Source organism: Quercus lobata, chromosome 11, assembly GCF_001633185.2.
Source record: "Quercus lobata isolate SW786 chromosome 11, ValleyOak3.0 Primary Assembly, whole genome shotgun sequence".
NCBI classification, from domain to species: Eukaryota; Viridiplantae; Streptophyta; class Magnoliopsida; order Fagales; family Fagaceae; genus Quercus; species Quercus lobata.
The window spans coordinates 5472615-5487044 of NC_044914.1; the positions used below are offsets into that span (position 1 = coordinate 5472615).

Genomic DNA, 14430 nt, shown 5'->3' on the forward strand with positions numbered 1-14430 from the left:
TATCACTACTTCCGTTCATGCAGCCAAAATTAATTCATCACATCAACCATAAGAAGGGGAAACAGGGTTATTTTGCAGCCAAAACTCATCTAGATAAAGCCTTTAATAGGCTTGACTGGTTTCAACCACGACTCTTTATTCTTCTACTGATATCCCCCGCCACAATTGAGCTTATAATTACTACAACAACTATGAACATTTTATGATAGAGAAAACATTGGGTCAGGAGCTAGCGTAAAACCTGTGTTTTATGCCAGCCAATCCTGATCCGCCACATCACCTTAAGCCTCTCTCCCTCTCTTTCTCTTCTTTCCTCACCTAATCTCTCCATCTTTGAATCAAACCCATAACTTCCATGGCCGGAACTTCAAAGCTCAACACAAGCCACTATCACCACTACCATGGCCGGAGCTTCAAAGCTCAACACAAGTCACAAGTCTCGCGGCCTGAGTTTGAACCACCATCGGCCACAACCACAAACCATAGTAGCAAAAAAAACCCACAACACCATCGCCCCAACAATCAAACCCAGCAACCCAACAATCCAGCCCTAGCCAAAAAAAAAAAAAAAAAAACAAAAACAAAACAAAACAAAAATACCTCCACTGTCGCCCCATTTCCTCTTCCACTTCTCAACAACCCATCAACAACCACCATGCCACTAACCCATCAATAACACCACCGAGACTCATCATCACCATCGCCGAGGCACCTTCGATACAAACATCCAAGACCCACTAGCACCGACTCACTCACCCACCAAATCAAACCCACGAACCACTAGACCACAATCACCACCGAGACCCACCAAATCAGCCCACGAAATTAGACCCACATCACCACCGTGCCTCATGACTACAATTGCCGAACCACCACTGTGCCTCTTGACCACAATCGCTGGACCATAATCACTGAACCACCAAGCACAAACAAAAGCACATGAGTGAATAAAGACAAAAAGGAGAAATGAGGAAGGAAAGATAAGAGAGCAGAGGCTGAGGGAAAAAGAAAGAGTGGTTGGGCAATAAACTCAGGTCGTGAGACTGGTGGCTTGTGTTGAGCTTTCAAGCTCCGGCCATGGCAGTGGTGATGGTGGCTTGTGTTGAGCTTTGAAGCTCCGGCCATGGAGGTTGTGGGTTTGATTCAAAGATGGAGAGATCAGGTGAGAAGAGAAGAGAAAGAGAGGGAGAGAGGCTTAAGGATTATGTTTTTGCTAAAAAAAAAAAAAAAAAATGATGACGTGGCAGGTCAGGATTGGCTGGTGTAAAACACAGGTTTTACGCCAACTAGTGACCCAATGTTTTCTCTTTATGATATCCCCTGCCACAATTGAGCTTATAATCACTACAACAACTATGAATATTTTATGGAATGGTCAAGAGGGACTTGCAATGCCCCCCCTCCCCCCCCCCCTAAAATTAAAAAATATATATATTAGTATATTTATATAGATAATGGTACTAATTTAGCAATTTGGTTCAATAAAATTATACTTATCCCCCCCTTAACAATAGCAAGCCCAAAAACTAAATCCAATAACAAAAACACCAATAACAAAGTTAAAAAATTTAGCCTAACCAACCAATTTTACCACCAAAAAAAGGCCCAAGCCTTAAAAATTTTGAAACAAAACTAATCTATGGATTAAATCTTTCCGTCATTCCATCAAATACCAAAAAAAAAAAAAAAAAACCCTAATTGAGAAAGAGTGAGAGAGGCTGAACTACAAGGAGAGCCAGAGAGGTAGCGTCATTGCGGCATGACTGAGTAGCACGGCACATAAACAATAGACGAATGCCCCAACTTCCAAATTTGGGGCTCGTTTGGTAGAGAAGTTTGAGTAATGTTGTTTGTATTTTTTTTAGACGAAAACACTATTTTAGTCCCTATATTTTGGGGTTACGGTCAATTTGGTCCCTGTTATTTTCAACTTATAGTTAATTTAGTTCCTACCGTTAACTCACTAATGGAAAATGTTTACGTGGCAAACGGTCTGCTTTGTTGGCACACATATGGCTAACATAATAATATAAAATCAATTAATTAAATATTATAAAAGCCACATCAGCATTTTAATAATAAAAGAAATCCATGTCAGACAAAAAAAATCTGAAAAGATTAATTAAAAGAAAAAAATAAAGAAAATGAATTTTTAAAAGAATCTTCACTTTCTTTTATTTTCTTTAGAATTCTTGCACTTTCTTATTTTCCAAACACAAGATATCCAGCAACACCACAATATGAAATCAAATCCCAATACGAGTGTTTAGCCAAAAAAAAAACCCAAAACCCAGCAGGGAAGGAAGAGATGATCTAAATCCCCTTCTTCTAAGTGACACAAGACACACACCTTAATTATCTGTGACAATATACCTTCTCTCGATACACAATATAATTGGAAGAGAATTATTCAGAAATTTCCACGGAAGGATAATAAGTACGAATGGAATTTTCAACCTCCATAAATTCTTCCAAATCCATTTACTGTTTGTACTTATGTGAATATTACGTTGAGTGCCTTTTGCAAGAAGCTGATATCCGCTTTTAACTTCAGAAACTCCCCTATTATATAGAGGCCAAATGAGCATATATTCCCTACATTCCCTACTCTACATTTAGCCTGTATCAGAGGGGAATTTAGACATGACCAGATACTTCCAAATTCAGGAGTCTTGGGATTTGAATTGTCCCTCAAAGGGAGATAATGGGTATTTAAAGAATTAAACTTAATTTTAAATTCATTCTAGAGTGCTTATTTAGTGCTAATGTCGGTATTGAGATTTTTTTGGCTAAACAATCGGTATTGGGATTTGATTTCATATTGTAGTGTTGCTGGGTGTTGAGAAAGTGCAAGAATTCTAAAGAAGATAAAAGAAAGTGAGGATTCTTTTAAAAATTCATTTTCTTTATTTTTTTCTTTTAATTAATATTTTCAGAATTTTTTTTGTCTGACATGGATTTCTTTTATTATTAAAATGGCTTTTATAATATTTAATTAATTAATTTTAGGGATGTAAGGACACGATTTGTAACAAACCGCAACTGTGTTGGGTTCGCACGTAAAAATGCCCAAACAATATCATTTGTAGAGCGTGGGTTTGAAAGGCTAGGCCTTAGTCACCAGACGGTGGGTTTTTCGTGGTGTTCATACATGGTTTAAATCGTATTCGCCCTGGGAGTCGCTCTCCCGGAGGCGGGCTGGGAGGCTCTAGTTTTTGGCCATTTTTCCCAGCCCCTGCTCTGGATTACTTACTTTTACTTTTATACTAGCCTATGTTCCTTATCCTTCGTCCACGTGTAGGATTGGTATTCCAAGACTGATACTTGTCCCATCAGCCCATATCCAGAGTGGTTGGGGGTGGTTGTAAAAGCTGGAGAGTATGGCTCTGTCAGGTACAGAGTATTGAATGGCAGTAAGGACAGCTTTCCCGGGTCGTTTATACTTTCCAGCATACCCTTTTCTATTGGCACAGATATTTTAGATTTTTTTCCCAAGTTGTTTCTAGACCTTTTTTGGCCTTTTCTTCTTTGTGAGATTTCGGACATGCTGAGGATTGAATCGTCCTCGGCTGTGTCCCAAGGCCATTTTGTACTTGTATTACCGATCTTGGGATATAACCCTTCTCGGCTCAGGCCTTTAGACCTCAATGAATAAATGGGCCAGGGCCACAAACTATTGGGCCCCACAAGGGATAATTACAAGTTGCCTACCTGTAGTTAGCCTCTAATTCTATGTGCCCACCCGTGTTTTGAATTTTGACACTTTGTCCACCCGTGATTCTCATCATTACCCAGCCGTAACCCACCTCTCCACTCTCCGTTACTCTAACACCAAATAAGTAAAAAAAACATTCCAAAATAGATCAAAACACACTCACTCGTAGAACTCACTCCCAAACTCCCAAAACTCAGTCACTTCTACAATGGGCTTCGCTTGAGACTACCGTGGCAGATCCGAGCCGAGGAAGAAAGACGTCATTGCTCCTCCTCTGTTTAGCTGTGGCAGATTATGGGTTTTGATCGGGGAACTGGGTTTTGATCATGGGTCTACAATGGGCAGTTCCTAAATGGGCTTCGATCCGCAAACTGAAATGGGTTTTGATCGTGGAATTGGGTTTTGATCGTGGGTCTACAATGGGCAGTTCCTAAATGGGCTTCTATCTGTAAACTGAAATGGGTTTTGATCGTGGGTTTTGACGGTGGGTTTTGATCGTGCGTGCTCTTGGGTTTGATAGTGGGTTTTGATCGTGGGTTTTGACGGTGGGTTTTGATCGTGCGTGCTCCTCTGTTCAGATGTTGCAGGTAGATCAAAACCCTCTTTAGTTTTTAATTTTTGAAACTCATTTATTTCTATGCTGAAATCCATCTTTTTGTTGTTTTTGTTTTTGTTTGAAGTACTAGTATTTTATAACGAATTGAAGTTCTGTTTTCTAACCTCATAATGATCTGGTTTTGATTGATTGCAGAGTATGCTATGCAGTTTTGGATTCGAAGTGGGTTCCAATTATTGAACACTTGTACTTGATTGGGCTTCCTGCCTTTTCTCAGTGAATTGTATGTTTATGGGATTCATTGTTATACTTGTGGCATTGTAGACTTTGAAAGCATTGCAGGTTACTGTTTCATTAATAAATAAAAACATTGAAAGAGATTATGATATCAGAGTACCTAAATGATTAGCTGTATTTAGTTGGCGTTTTTTATTAGCAGATCACAATATGAAGTTGTTGTTGAGTTGTTGTTTACTTTTGTTTATATACAGCCACTTTCTGTTGTTGAGGGACCACAATGCAAATGTGAGGGACCGAGTATGGTTTTGCTAACTTAATAAAGTCAATGACCGAGTGCTTCTTGTTTTTTCACTTTCAAATTTATTGAGCCATCTCTCTCATGCTAACTGCTTTCCTTCACATGTCAACTACTTTCAAATTTTCTAATACACTTTCTTGGCTGCCAGCCATATATCAAAATACTTATTGCATATGCATGTACAACTTCTCTAGATGCAATTTAAATAACCTTTTCTTAGCCAATAAAAAAATAATAAACAATCGGTGCCACGTAGTTTCCATCACTGTCTTAATGTGCTAATATTGTATCATTATGTAGTTAAATGTCAATTATTTTATTACTTTAACTTATGAAAGACAGAACTCCACCTCTCTGCCTCTCTCTCTCTCTCTCTCTCTCTCTCTCTCTCATATTTTCAGTAAGTATAGAGTCTTTAGACTGTAGAGAGTTCTCTCATCTCTCATCTCTCATCTCTCTGCCTCTTTTTTCTATTTTTCTTCACAACTCAGTTATCAACCAACCAAAATTTAGCAATTTTTTGCACTAGAGATTCAGACGTGAGAGAGAGATAAGATATTCATATTCCCATATTAAAAAAATAAAAAAGAGAGATTATATATTATACCAAATTTGGGGGCAGTGGACTGATGGTGGCGTGGTATTGATCTATTTCTTGCTTCTGCTATTACTCTGTTGTGTCGTGCCTGTGCTTGTTGTGCTGCCACTGCCCAGCCCTTCCCAGGTCTTACTTAGAAAGTTAAGGTTTTGTTTTGTTTTAGTTTTTGTTTTTTTCTTGAGCGTCTTGCTCTTTAGCCACTTAAATTCTTTCTCTTTTTTCTATTTTCTTTTTTGCTTTTATTTTTTTGGATGTCTTGTGTGTTGTAAATTGTAATGTCAGGTGTTAGAATCGCTTTGGTTTTTTTTTTTTTTTTTTTGAGTGTGTGTCTTGTGTGGGTTTGTTTTGGATGTCGTTTGGGCTTTAGTTTGCTGTTAGGCTAATATTTTTGAGCTTGTTAAATTTATTTCAAATTTTAAATCAGTAATTTTTTTATAGCTTTTAAAAAGATTAATAATATTGTTAAGAAGGCAAAGAATAAATTTATTGAAACAAATTATTAAATTTAATACATTATATACACTAGAATCCCACCCAACCCCCCCCCCCCCCCCCCCCCCCCCCCCAACAACTACAGCTCCGTCCCTAAATTGAGCCCTCTCAATTTGCTCTTTTTATATAGGAAAAGATTATAAAGAAAAGAAGAGAAGATATATATTTGATAAGATAATGAGTGGTGGGTGCTTCTCAACGATCCGCTGTGCAGTCAAGGGCTGGTATAATTATTATATTTACTTTTCAACTTCTGCTCTATTCATTTCAGGTAATAATTCCTGAACCTAAAGTTGGTTGGCTTTAAACTTTACTTTTCGAAGACAAATTAATAATACTTTCTTGGAGTTGCAGATAATATATATTTATTTTTTTCCTTGTTGAACTTCAGGTTTAGTTTTGAGCCATAGCTTCGCTGAATATGCAGTGGTGTCCACCTTGATAGATTATCTCACAGGTAATTGGGAGGAGCAGCATCTACCAAAAGCTGTAGCAATTATCAAATTCCAGGACGGCGTAGCCACCGTATTAGCAGTTGTTCTCGCTTATGTAGCAGATTCCTGTATAGGTCGTGTCAACATGATTGTCTTTACCACTATTTCCTATGTTTCGGTAAGTCCATTATTGAATTCATGTGCAAAAGAGTGTGTGCGCACTAGTTATTACTCTTATTACTCTTAGATCCCAAGAAGTTTGCCAAGAAAAAAGTTAGCTTTTCTTTTAAAAAAGCAAAAATTATAAGACTGAGATAAAAAGCCACAATATTTGTCACAATTGATCACATGACAGATGGTAAATTGTGGAAAAAAAAGAAATTATGAGTTCATATACAAGTGATAAGTAACTGCTCACAGTTTAACACATAAAATAATTGTATCTTTAAAAAATTGACATTCCATCTCATAGAATTCTTCTACCACAACAAACAAATACATAATTTTAGCTACAACTTTTTATTGTGATTGATTACCTGTCGTTTTTATATAAACTTTTTTTTTTCTCCAACAATCATAGTCAGTAATGCGAGGGAATTGCGGTAAAATTAGTGATTTTTTTTTAGTTCAAGATTTTTTTGCATCTCATCAGTTGTACGATCCATATAACAGTTCTTGGGTACCATTCATGTGTCCAAATAATTTATAACGAAATATTCTTTTGAAAGAAATTAAATTGACATCTAATATTATTATTTCAAATAGAATGGTTATTAACGAATTTGGCTAGATATAAACAATGAAAATTAATTAAACAAAATCAAGATTCAAAGTGTCATTTATGAGAATATAAATCAAATTATTGATATATTCAAATTATTCTAAAAAAATGTTGGTGTAATTTACCAAATTTTACAAGATTTTTGGATAAAATTTCAAAAGCAAATTGTATAAAATGAACATAAAGAAAAAGTTCTGCTTTTTAAAACTCATATGTGAGAATTTTAAACTTCATTATCAACATATTTGGTGAAAATGACGAAATTGAAAATATTACATAATCCCTTGCCAAAATATTTTTTATGTGGAAAGGGTGTCCAGAAAGCACTTCTAATATAATTGTTAAAATATATTGAAAGTTCAAAAACGTGTATAAACACCTTTGAACGTTTAGACCCCCAAATTACAACTTACCCAATTCAAGCAATATGTCAAACAATTAGTGTGCGGAAACTTAACATATGCTATAATATGAAATTGGTAAAAACTATCTAAGCCGAAACAAAACACAATCCACAGCAGATAATAAAAAGGCAAAGATAGAGAGGAAGGAAGATGCAAACACAAAGACAACACGCGATGTGTTATCGAAGAGGAAACCGAAGCCCTCGGCGTAAAACCTCTCCGCCGCCCTCCAAGCGGTAAACAATCCACTAGAAAATACAGTTGGGATACATGGACAGCAATAGACCCTCCAAGCCTAATCTACCCAGTGTACCTAAGCCCTCCAAGCTTCTTGCTCCAACGAGGTTGCGCTGAACCTTTTTCTTTTCTAACTTCCCGAATTCCGCTACTAGACTGTAGCATCAACCAATGAAGATTGGTTCCTTTCTAACTGCTTCCCAGAAATCCAAACAGCTCTCTCACAGTAATGATAATGGTGAGAATCAGTTTTGGTATAATGCCTTTCAAGGATTTGACAATGGAGAGGAAGAGAGTTGAGGAATTTGAAGAGACTCTAATGTATAGATTGTGGGTGAATCAATCTTGTTTTTCTTTAGGATTTCTCTCTCAAAATTCTCTCTGGAAGCTCTCTCACAATCGTGGGTAAAAGGGGTATTTATACTGGAGTGGGAGAGGAATGTGAAACGTCAGGTTTTACAAAACAGGGGTGGCTCGCGGCTTGACCACGCGGCTTGACTAAGTCGTGAGATCCAGTCGCGAGATAACCGTATGGCCAGTTGTCCTGTTTTGTCCTGTAGTGCTCTAGCTTGCATGACTGTTCACCTTCCAGCATACTCGGCACATGTGTTGCGTCTGGCGGCTTGAAGTCGCGAGTCACCCGCGAGGCCCAGCCGTGAGTCTCTGTTTTCTTGCACACTTTTGAGCAATCTTCACTCTATCTCACTCACTACCCTTACATCAAACCCACCTAAATACAGGGTTACTAAATGCTGAATTACAAGCAAATTTGGCACGGAATAAAGCCAATTAGATGGTTGAATAAATTCAACCTTACAATCTCTCCCTTTGGCTATTCCGTGACAAAACCCTAAAACAGACTCTAGACTTAATATGTGAGTTGGGAACAGTTGAACAAAACTCACTCACACCTAACTCTAGAAGCTGTGAAACACTTGAATCATATGGACATAAGACTCCTGAAACACAACAATATACATTGATCATTGTTAAGCAGAAAATCGTAAAATGCATATGAAACAGGCAATATGTGATCAAGCAAAGATGGAGTTAAGAAACGAACCATGGCTTGATCAACCAAGTGAACACCACAAGGTAGTGATCACAGTGCTCATTCACACTTGGAATGAACACAAGGACATACAAGTTAACAAGCACAAGGCAAGATACTTGTATGCTCAACACTCAACCAATGCATAATACACAAGGCATATGCATCTAGGAACAATCCTACAAGGGCACAAGAGTGACAGTACATAAATCAAAATGCAAGACATTTAGATTAAAATACTGATTTTAAATATAGCATAAAGGCTGCATTAAGCAAGGTACATACCATAAAGCCTACAAACCTATGCAAAAAACATTAACCCTAAAAGCTTACAAAAGCACATGGGTACAAACACAAAACATCCTGAATAACATCATCAAAATATATTCAAGTTTAAACCAAGAGTATAGGTTAAGAGTTAGAAACAACTATACACCAAAAACACAGTGTATCAAACCCATATAAACATTAAATAGTCCAACAAACATAAACCTAAACCTATAAGTTTAGAGGATAAGACTAAAAACAAAAGTATGACAAAAGTATGTGTGTACTCCCCCTATCACTATGCACACTTCCCTTTGAAACTTTCTTCCCCTTACTGAATGCTCTCCCCCTTTTTGTCACTAATAGCTAAAGGCTCTCGTCCAACTTTTGTTGAATAGCATTTAGCTGATTCTCCATAGTCTCGAGATGCATTTGGACATGGTTGTTTGTGGAGTAGAGAAGTGCCACAAGCTCATCAATGCGTTTCTGAATATGCTCAAGTACACTGCCGACTCTATCAGTATGAGGAGCAGTTTGTGCTTGCGGAATACTAGCCGGTGAAGCTTCAGGAACAGCACGCGAAGTAGATGTGGTATGTGCAGGTGTCTCTGATTCAGGGGCAGATGGAGTAACCGGAGAGATGTGAGCACTCCTTGGTGATTTAGAGGAGTGACTTCTGCTAGCTTGAAGAGTGAACAAGGAAATAGGACGTTGACGGGTCAACATTTTTCCATCTGCAGGAGGAATAATGCCTTCACGAAGAATGAGCTTCATGATGAGACTGCAAAATGAAATAATTCCTCGAGCTGCAGTTCGACACGTGGTCTTCCTCAAGGTGTAGTAGATGTGAGCACATATATCAATGGGGGCTCCTGTAATAAGGTCACAAAGGAATAGAGCTCTCCCAAGATTGATGAATGTAGTGTTGGACAGTGGGTAGAGATTGGTGAACATGATCAACTTCAGTGTGGTCAGCTCTGGTGCAAACTTTGCGGTGCTGATGGATGTTCCTGCACTGGATACTTCATGATCGGATCCTAGGATTTGTAGAATTTCTTCAACTTCTGGAGTTCGTTCATCGTAAGGAGTTAGATTCACATTCTGAGGTCTGGTGATGCCGAGAAGATCTGCGATGGAGTCTGGAGAAACGCTAAACTCTGTTCCTCTGACCCAGAAAATGAGTTGAACTCCAAGATCAGTTGCATTGGAGAAGCATTCTTTAACTAGCTCATCCATTGGATCATCAAAGTTCCCGAACAAGTTTGCCCAATCTCGTTTCTCAAAGATTCGAGGGATAAAGGTTGTCCTTAAGGTGTTAAACTCCACCACCCGTTCCACTATAGTAGTTGACTTGTCAAAAATGTTTGAGTAGACGTGTGAGGTAAGCGGAGTTCTGAACCTATCCTCATTGGGGTCTTGAGATGCCTGTGATGATAGTCGAGTCCTTTTAGCAACCGGTGTTGCTGAATCGTCAGCAACAATGTCTTTACCCCTGGAAGATCGAAGAGACATCTGCAAGAGAACAGGCCCACAGCAAAGAACCAACAACAGTACCACACAAGATAAATGTCAACATGATTCATTGCCAATAGAAAAAAATTTCAATACATAAAAACAAACTGAAGATAGTGCAGACCCAACCAAACTTCCAACAATACAAAGGAGCACAAAATGACAGGTGCAGCAAAATGGTGAAAGTGCACAAAGGTATAGAAAGACAAAACATTAACAAAACTGTCAATGAGACAGGTTACCATGACCATGATAGGCAAAAAAGATACAACATTCGAACATTAAGAACAGATACCATAAAACACTCCACAAGAGACATGAACATGGGAAAATATTTCAAAATAAAGTAACAAAGCATCCAAACTAGAGCACATGGTTGGGAGACACACATTATGTTATCATAACAACTCAGTAACCCAATACCAAAATCCAACATCAACACTCAAGCAAGTGAAATGAGCAAGTCAAATAAACTCCAAACCCATTTAATAAAAGATTTTCAGACTCAACAACAGGCAAATATCAGAACAATGAAAAAGCACATTGTGACCGCTCAACATGAAAACAGATGAGAACAATAGCAAACATAACACGCCATACCCATTACACAAAGAGAGAAATATTTCGAACACAATATCAATCCAAATGGTAACAAAAATATCCAGGAAAAGGGAAAATGAGATTGAGAAAGCAAAACCCATACCTTTTCTTGATGATTTGGATAAGAAATGAAGCACCAATGAGGTTTGAAAATGGATTCACGGAGTGTTTGGAAAGGAGATAGTTTAGAGAGAAGATGAACAGTCACAAATGTTCGAGGGAAAACTGAAAAAGATTTAAAAAACTGCTCCTATTTCTGCCAAACACGCGTTTTTCGCGACTTGATTAAGTCGCCACACAGTCGCCAATTCAAGCCGCCAAAACACTCAAGGACAAAAATTTGAAAAACTTTTCTAAGTGTTTTTCGCGACTGGAAGGTCTACCCGCGAGTGAGTCGCGAGCTTAGCCGTGAAAATCTCTGAGTAACCCTCGCGACTGGACCTTCCACTCGCGAACAAGTTGCCAAAAATGACCCGCGAAGACGCGACTGAGGCCCGCGACTTGACATACCCGCGACTAAGCCGCCAAAACAGGGCAAAACTGGATTTTTGAAATTTTCAGATTTTTCAAACAAAATACTTTCCAAAAACACCTAAAACACTCAAAAATCTTTTTGTGCTTGAATTAACAAAGATTGAGCATGTGAAAACACATTTCATCAAGTACAATCACACAAATGAATATGGCATTTATTGAACATAAACTTGTGTGTTGTGTGTGGATATCAACAATGAGATAGTCCTTAGTCTAATGTGAAGCTTCAATGATCAATTCAACCAAGACATACACAATTAGCACTAGATCATGTGACCCATCTCAATTATAGAAATATGTATATATGACCTCCCACAAAACTTGATAACATAACTTGGAGTTTTACATTTGACTCCACTTTTAATCATAACATTTGATCTTTTTGATCTTTTGAGGCAATCACTTCTCATTGTGAGAGTGATATTTGACATTTCACTTTAATGAACAAGCCTTTAGCTTTTTGAATAAACATTTTCTTTAATATAAAGTCGCTTACCCTTTATCCTAGTCGAATACTAGAATGTGCGACAGGTTTTTGCAGCTCAATATCTCTTTTCATTTGGAAATTTACATTTGGTAAGCTCTTTTTAGCAAAACAAAATAAAGAGTGGGAAGATATATAGACACAAGTCTATGCATGTCTCAAGATCAACAAAACCATTCACTAATTATTCATGACAAGTTTGAAGATCTATTTACAACAATCACATAGATTTCAAGATTTCTCCCACAGAGATATGAGTGCATGAAACCAAGCAATACTCGAAAATGCACAAAGCCATTAGCACAAAGGTACAAGACAAAACAAGCTTTGAGACAAAAGCTCAACAAGGTCAATCAAGCTTTTTGATTTTCTAATTTTTATGTGATTTTTGGATTTTTGACACTAAAAGCAAAAAGATTGATAAAACAAAATTAAAAATATGCACAAGAAGACAAGCAAACAACCAACAGCAAAAATAGCAATCAAACAAACAAACATCGTCACAAAGCATAGGAAGTATTAATGCATGGACATGTTGTAATGCTTATGCATGAGTACCCTTTTTCACCCACACATCACTTGCGTTTGGGGTGATTTCCCTATAGGATTGGGTACGGGAGTTAGGGCTTTCAAACCTTCGTGAGAAGCTTTCCAAGCAGTTGGTGAATGCACCAATCATCTTCATCACGTTCATCATTTCGGGATCACCATTCTGATATCTAGATTGATCACCTGCCCAATTTCTTCTATCATTTCTAGGTCCTCCTGACCTTTGAGGAGTTGCACTATTCTTTACTCTCAGCTATTGGCAATTTGGTCGAGTATGCCCTTGAAGTCCGCAATAATGACACACATAAGTTGCTCTAGGACCTCTTTGTGGTCGTGGGCGTGACTTGGCACGAGATTCAAACCTGCCCACAGATTGATTACGAGGATTCAACATCCGCTGGTTCACCACATTCTTCTTCTCCTCCACCTTGAGCTTCTCATCAGTAAGGTCATCTACAACTGGATCTTTGGCCTTTACAAACTTCACTTCTTTAGTGACATTTCCAGATGAACTACTTCCTCCGGTATATCCCAATCCGGATTTGTCTGAAAAGTTCTTTTGAGATGAGATAACATCATCTAGTTTCTTGGTGGTGACCCTCTCTATTTTAGCATTTGCTTGCACAACCTCATTCTCAAGAAATCTCACTTTTGTGTAAGTTTCGGACAACTCACCATTCAATGTTTCTATCTCACATTTGGCCTCCCTATATCGGATTAGGAGACTTTTGTAGTCCTCCTCTGCCTTCTTCATTTTTCTCACAGCAGCCTTGGCCACCCTTGTGTACTCACCCAACTTCTCCAAGAGTGAGTTATAATTCTTTTGAAGATTTGCTGTGCTTTCATCCTCTTCAGCATCTGATTCTTCAACAATTCCTAGTGATTCATCATCACTATGTTCTCCAAGGTCTCGTACAAGCAGATTCAACTCATCTGAAGACTCAACATGAGCAATAGTCATAAAAGCCGAATAATTCCCCTCTCCATCACAGCTTTCTTCTGATTCTGAGTCAGATGAATCCGAGTCACTCAATGTCGTGGCATACACTTTGCCTTTCGATTTCAAATAATTCGGACATTCCTTCTTAAAGTGTCCATGCCCGTTACATTCGAAGCAAGTTACACCTTGTGTAGGTTGGGATTCTTTTCCATCTTTCTTTTTGAATTCCCTTTTCTCCCTTCCAGAACTTTGGAATTTTCTTTTATCATCAAATTTGCCATTATTTTTGAATTTCAAGAACTTTCTGAAATTTTTGACAAGGTATGCAACATCTTTGTCAACTACATCTTCTCCCGATGAGTCTTGATCTTCCACTTTCTCATTAATGGTCTTAAGAGCAAGAGATTTATTCTTCCGTTGATTGGGCAGCGACATCTCATAAGTCTGCAGAGAACCAACCAGCTCCTGTACTTTGATGTCATCAAGGTCCTTGCTCTCTTCAATCGCTGTCACTTTAGCACGAAAACTTTCCGGAAATGATCGAAGGATCTTCCTTACAATTTTTGAATCCTCCATTTTCTCCCCCAAGTTGAACTTACTGACAACCACCTCATTCACTCTATGTCGTGGCATACATTTTGCCTTTCGATTTCAAATAATTCGGACATTCCTTCTTGAAGTGTCCATGCCCGTTACATTCGAAGCAAGTTACACCTTGTGTAGGTTGGGATTCTTTTC

General features: G+C 38.1%; 1 protein-coding gene across 1 annotated transcript in view; it reads left to right on the plus strand.

Moving 5' to 3' along the window:
• The first annotated feature begins 5244 nt into the window (after positions 1-5244).
• Positions 5245-14430, plus strand: part of LOC115966317 (protein NRT1/ PTR FAMILY 5.4-like) — a 38832-nt gene continuing 29646 nt past the window's right edge. The window contains exons 1-3 of the mRNA XM_031085569.1: positions 5245-5533; positions 6030-6170; positions 6291-6511. Coding sequence (XP_030941429.1) covers positions 6077-6170; positions 6291-6511 — 315 coding nt within the window. The 5' untranslated portion in view covers positions 5245-5533; positions 6030-6076. The remainder of the gene's footprint in view (positions 5534-6029; positions 6171-6290; positions 6512-14430) is intronic.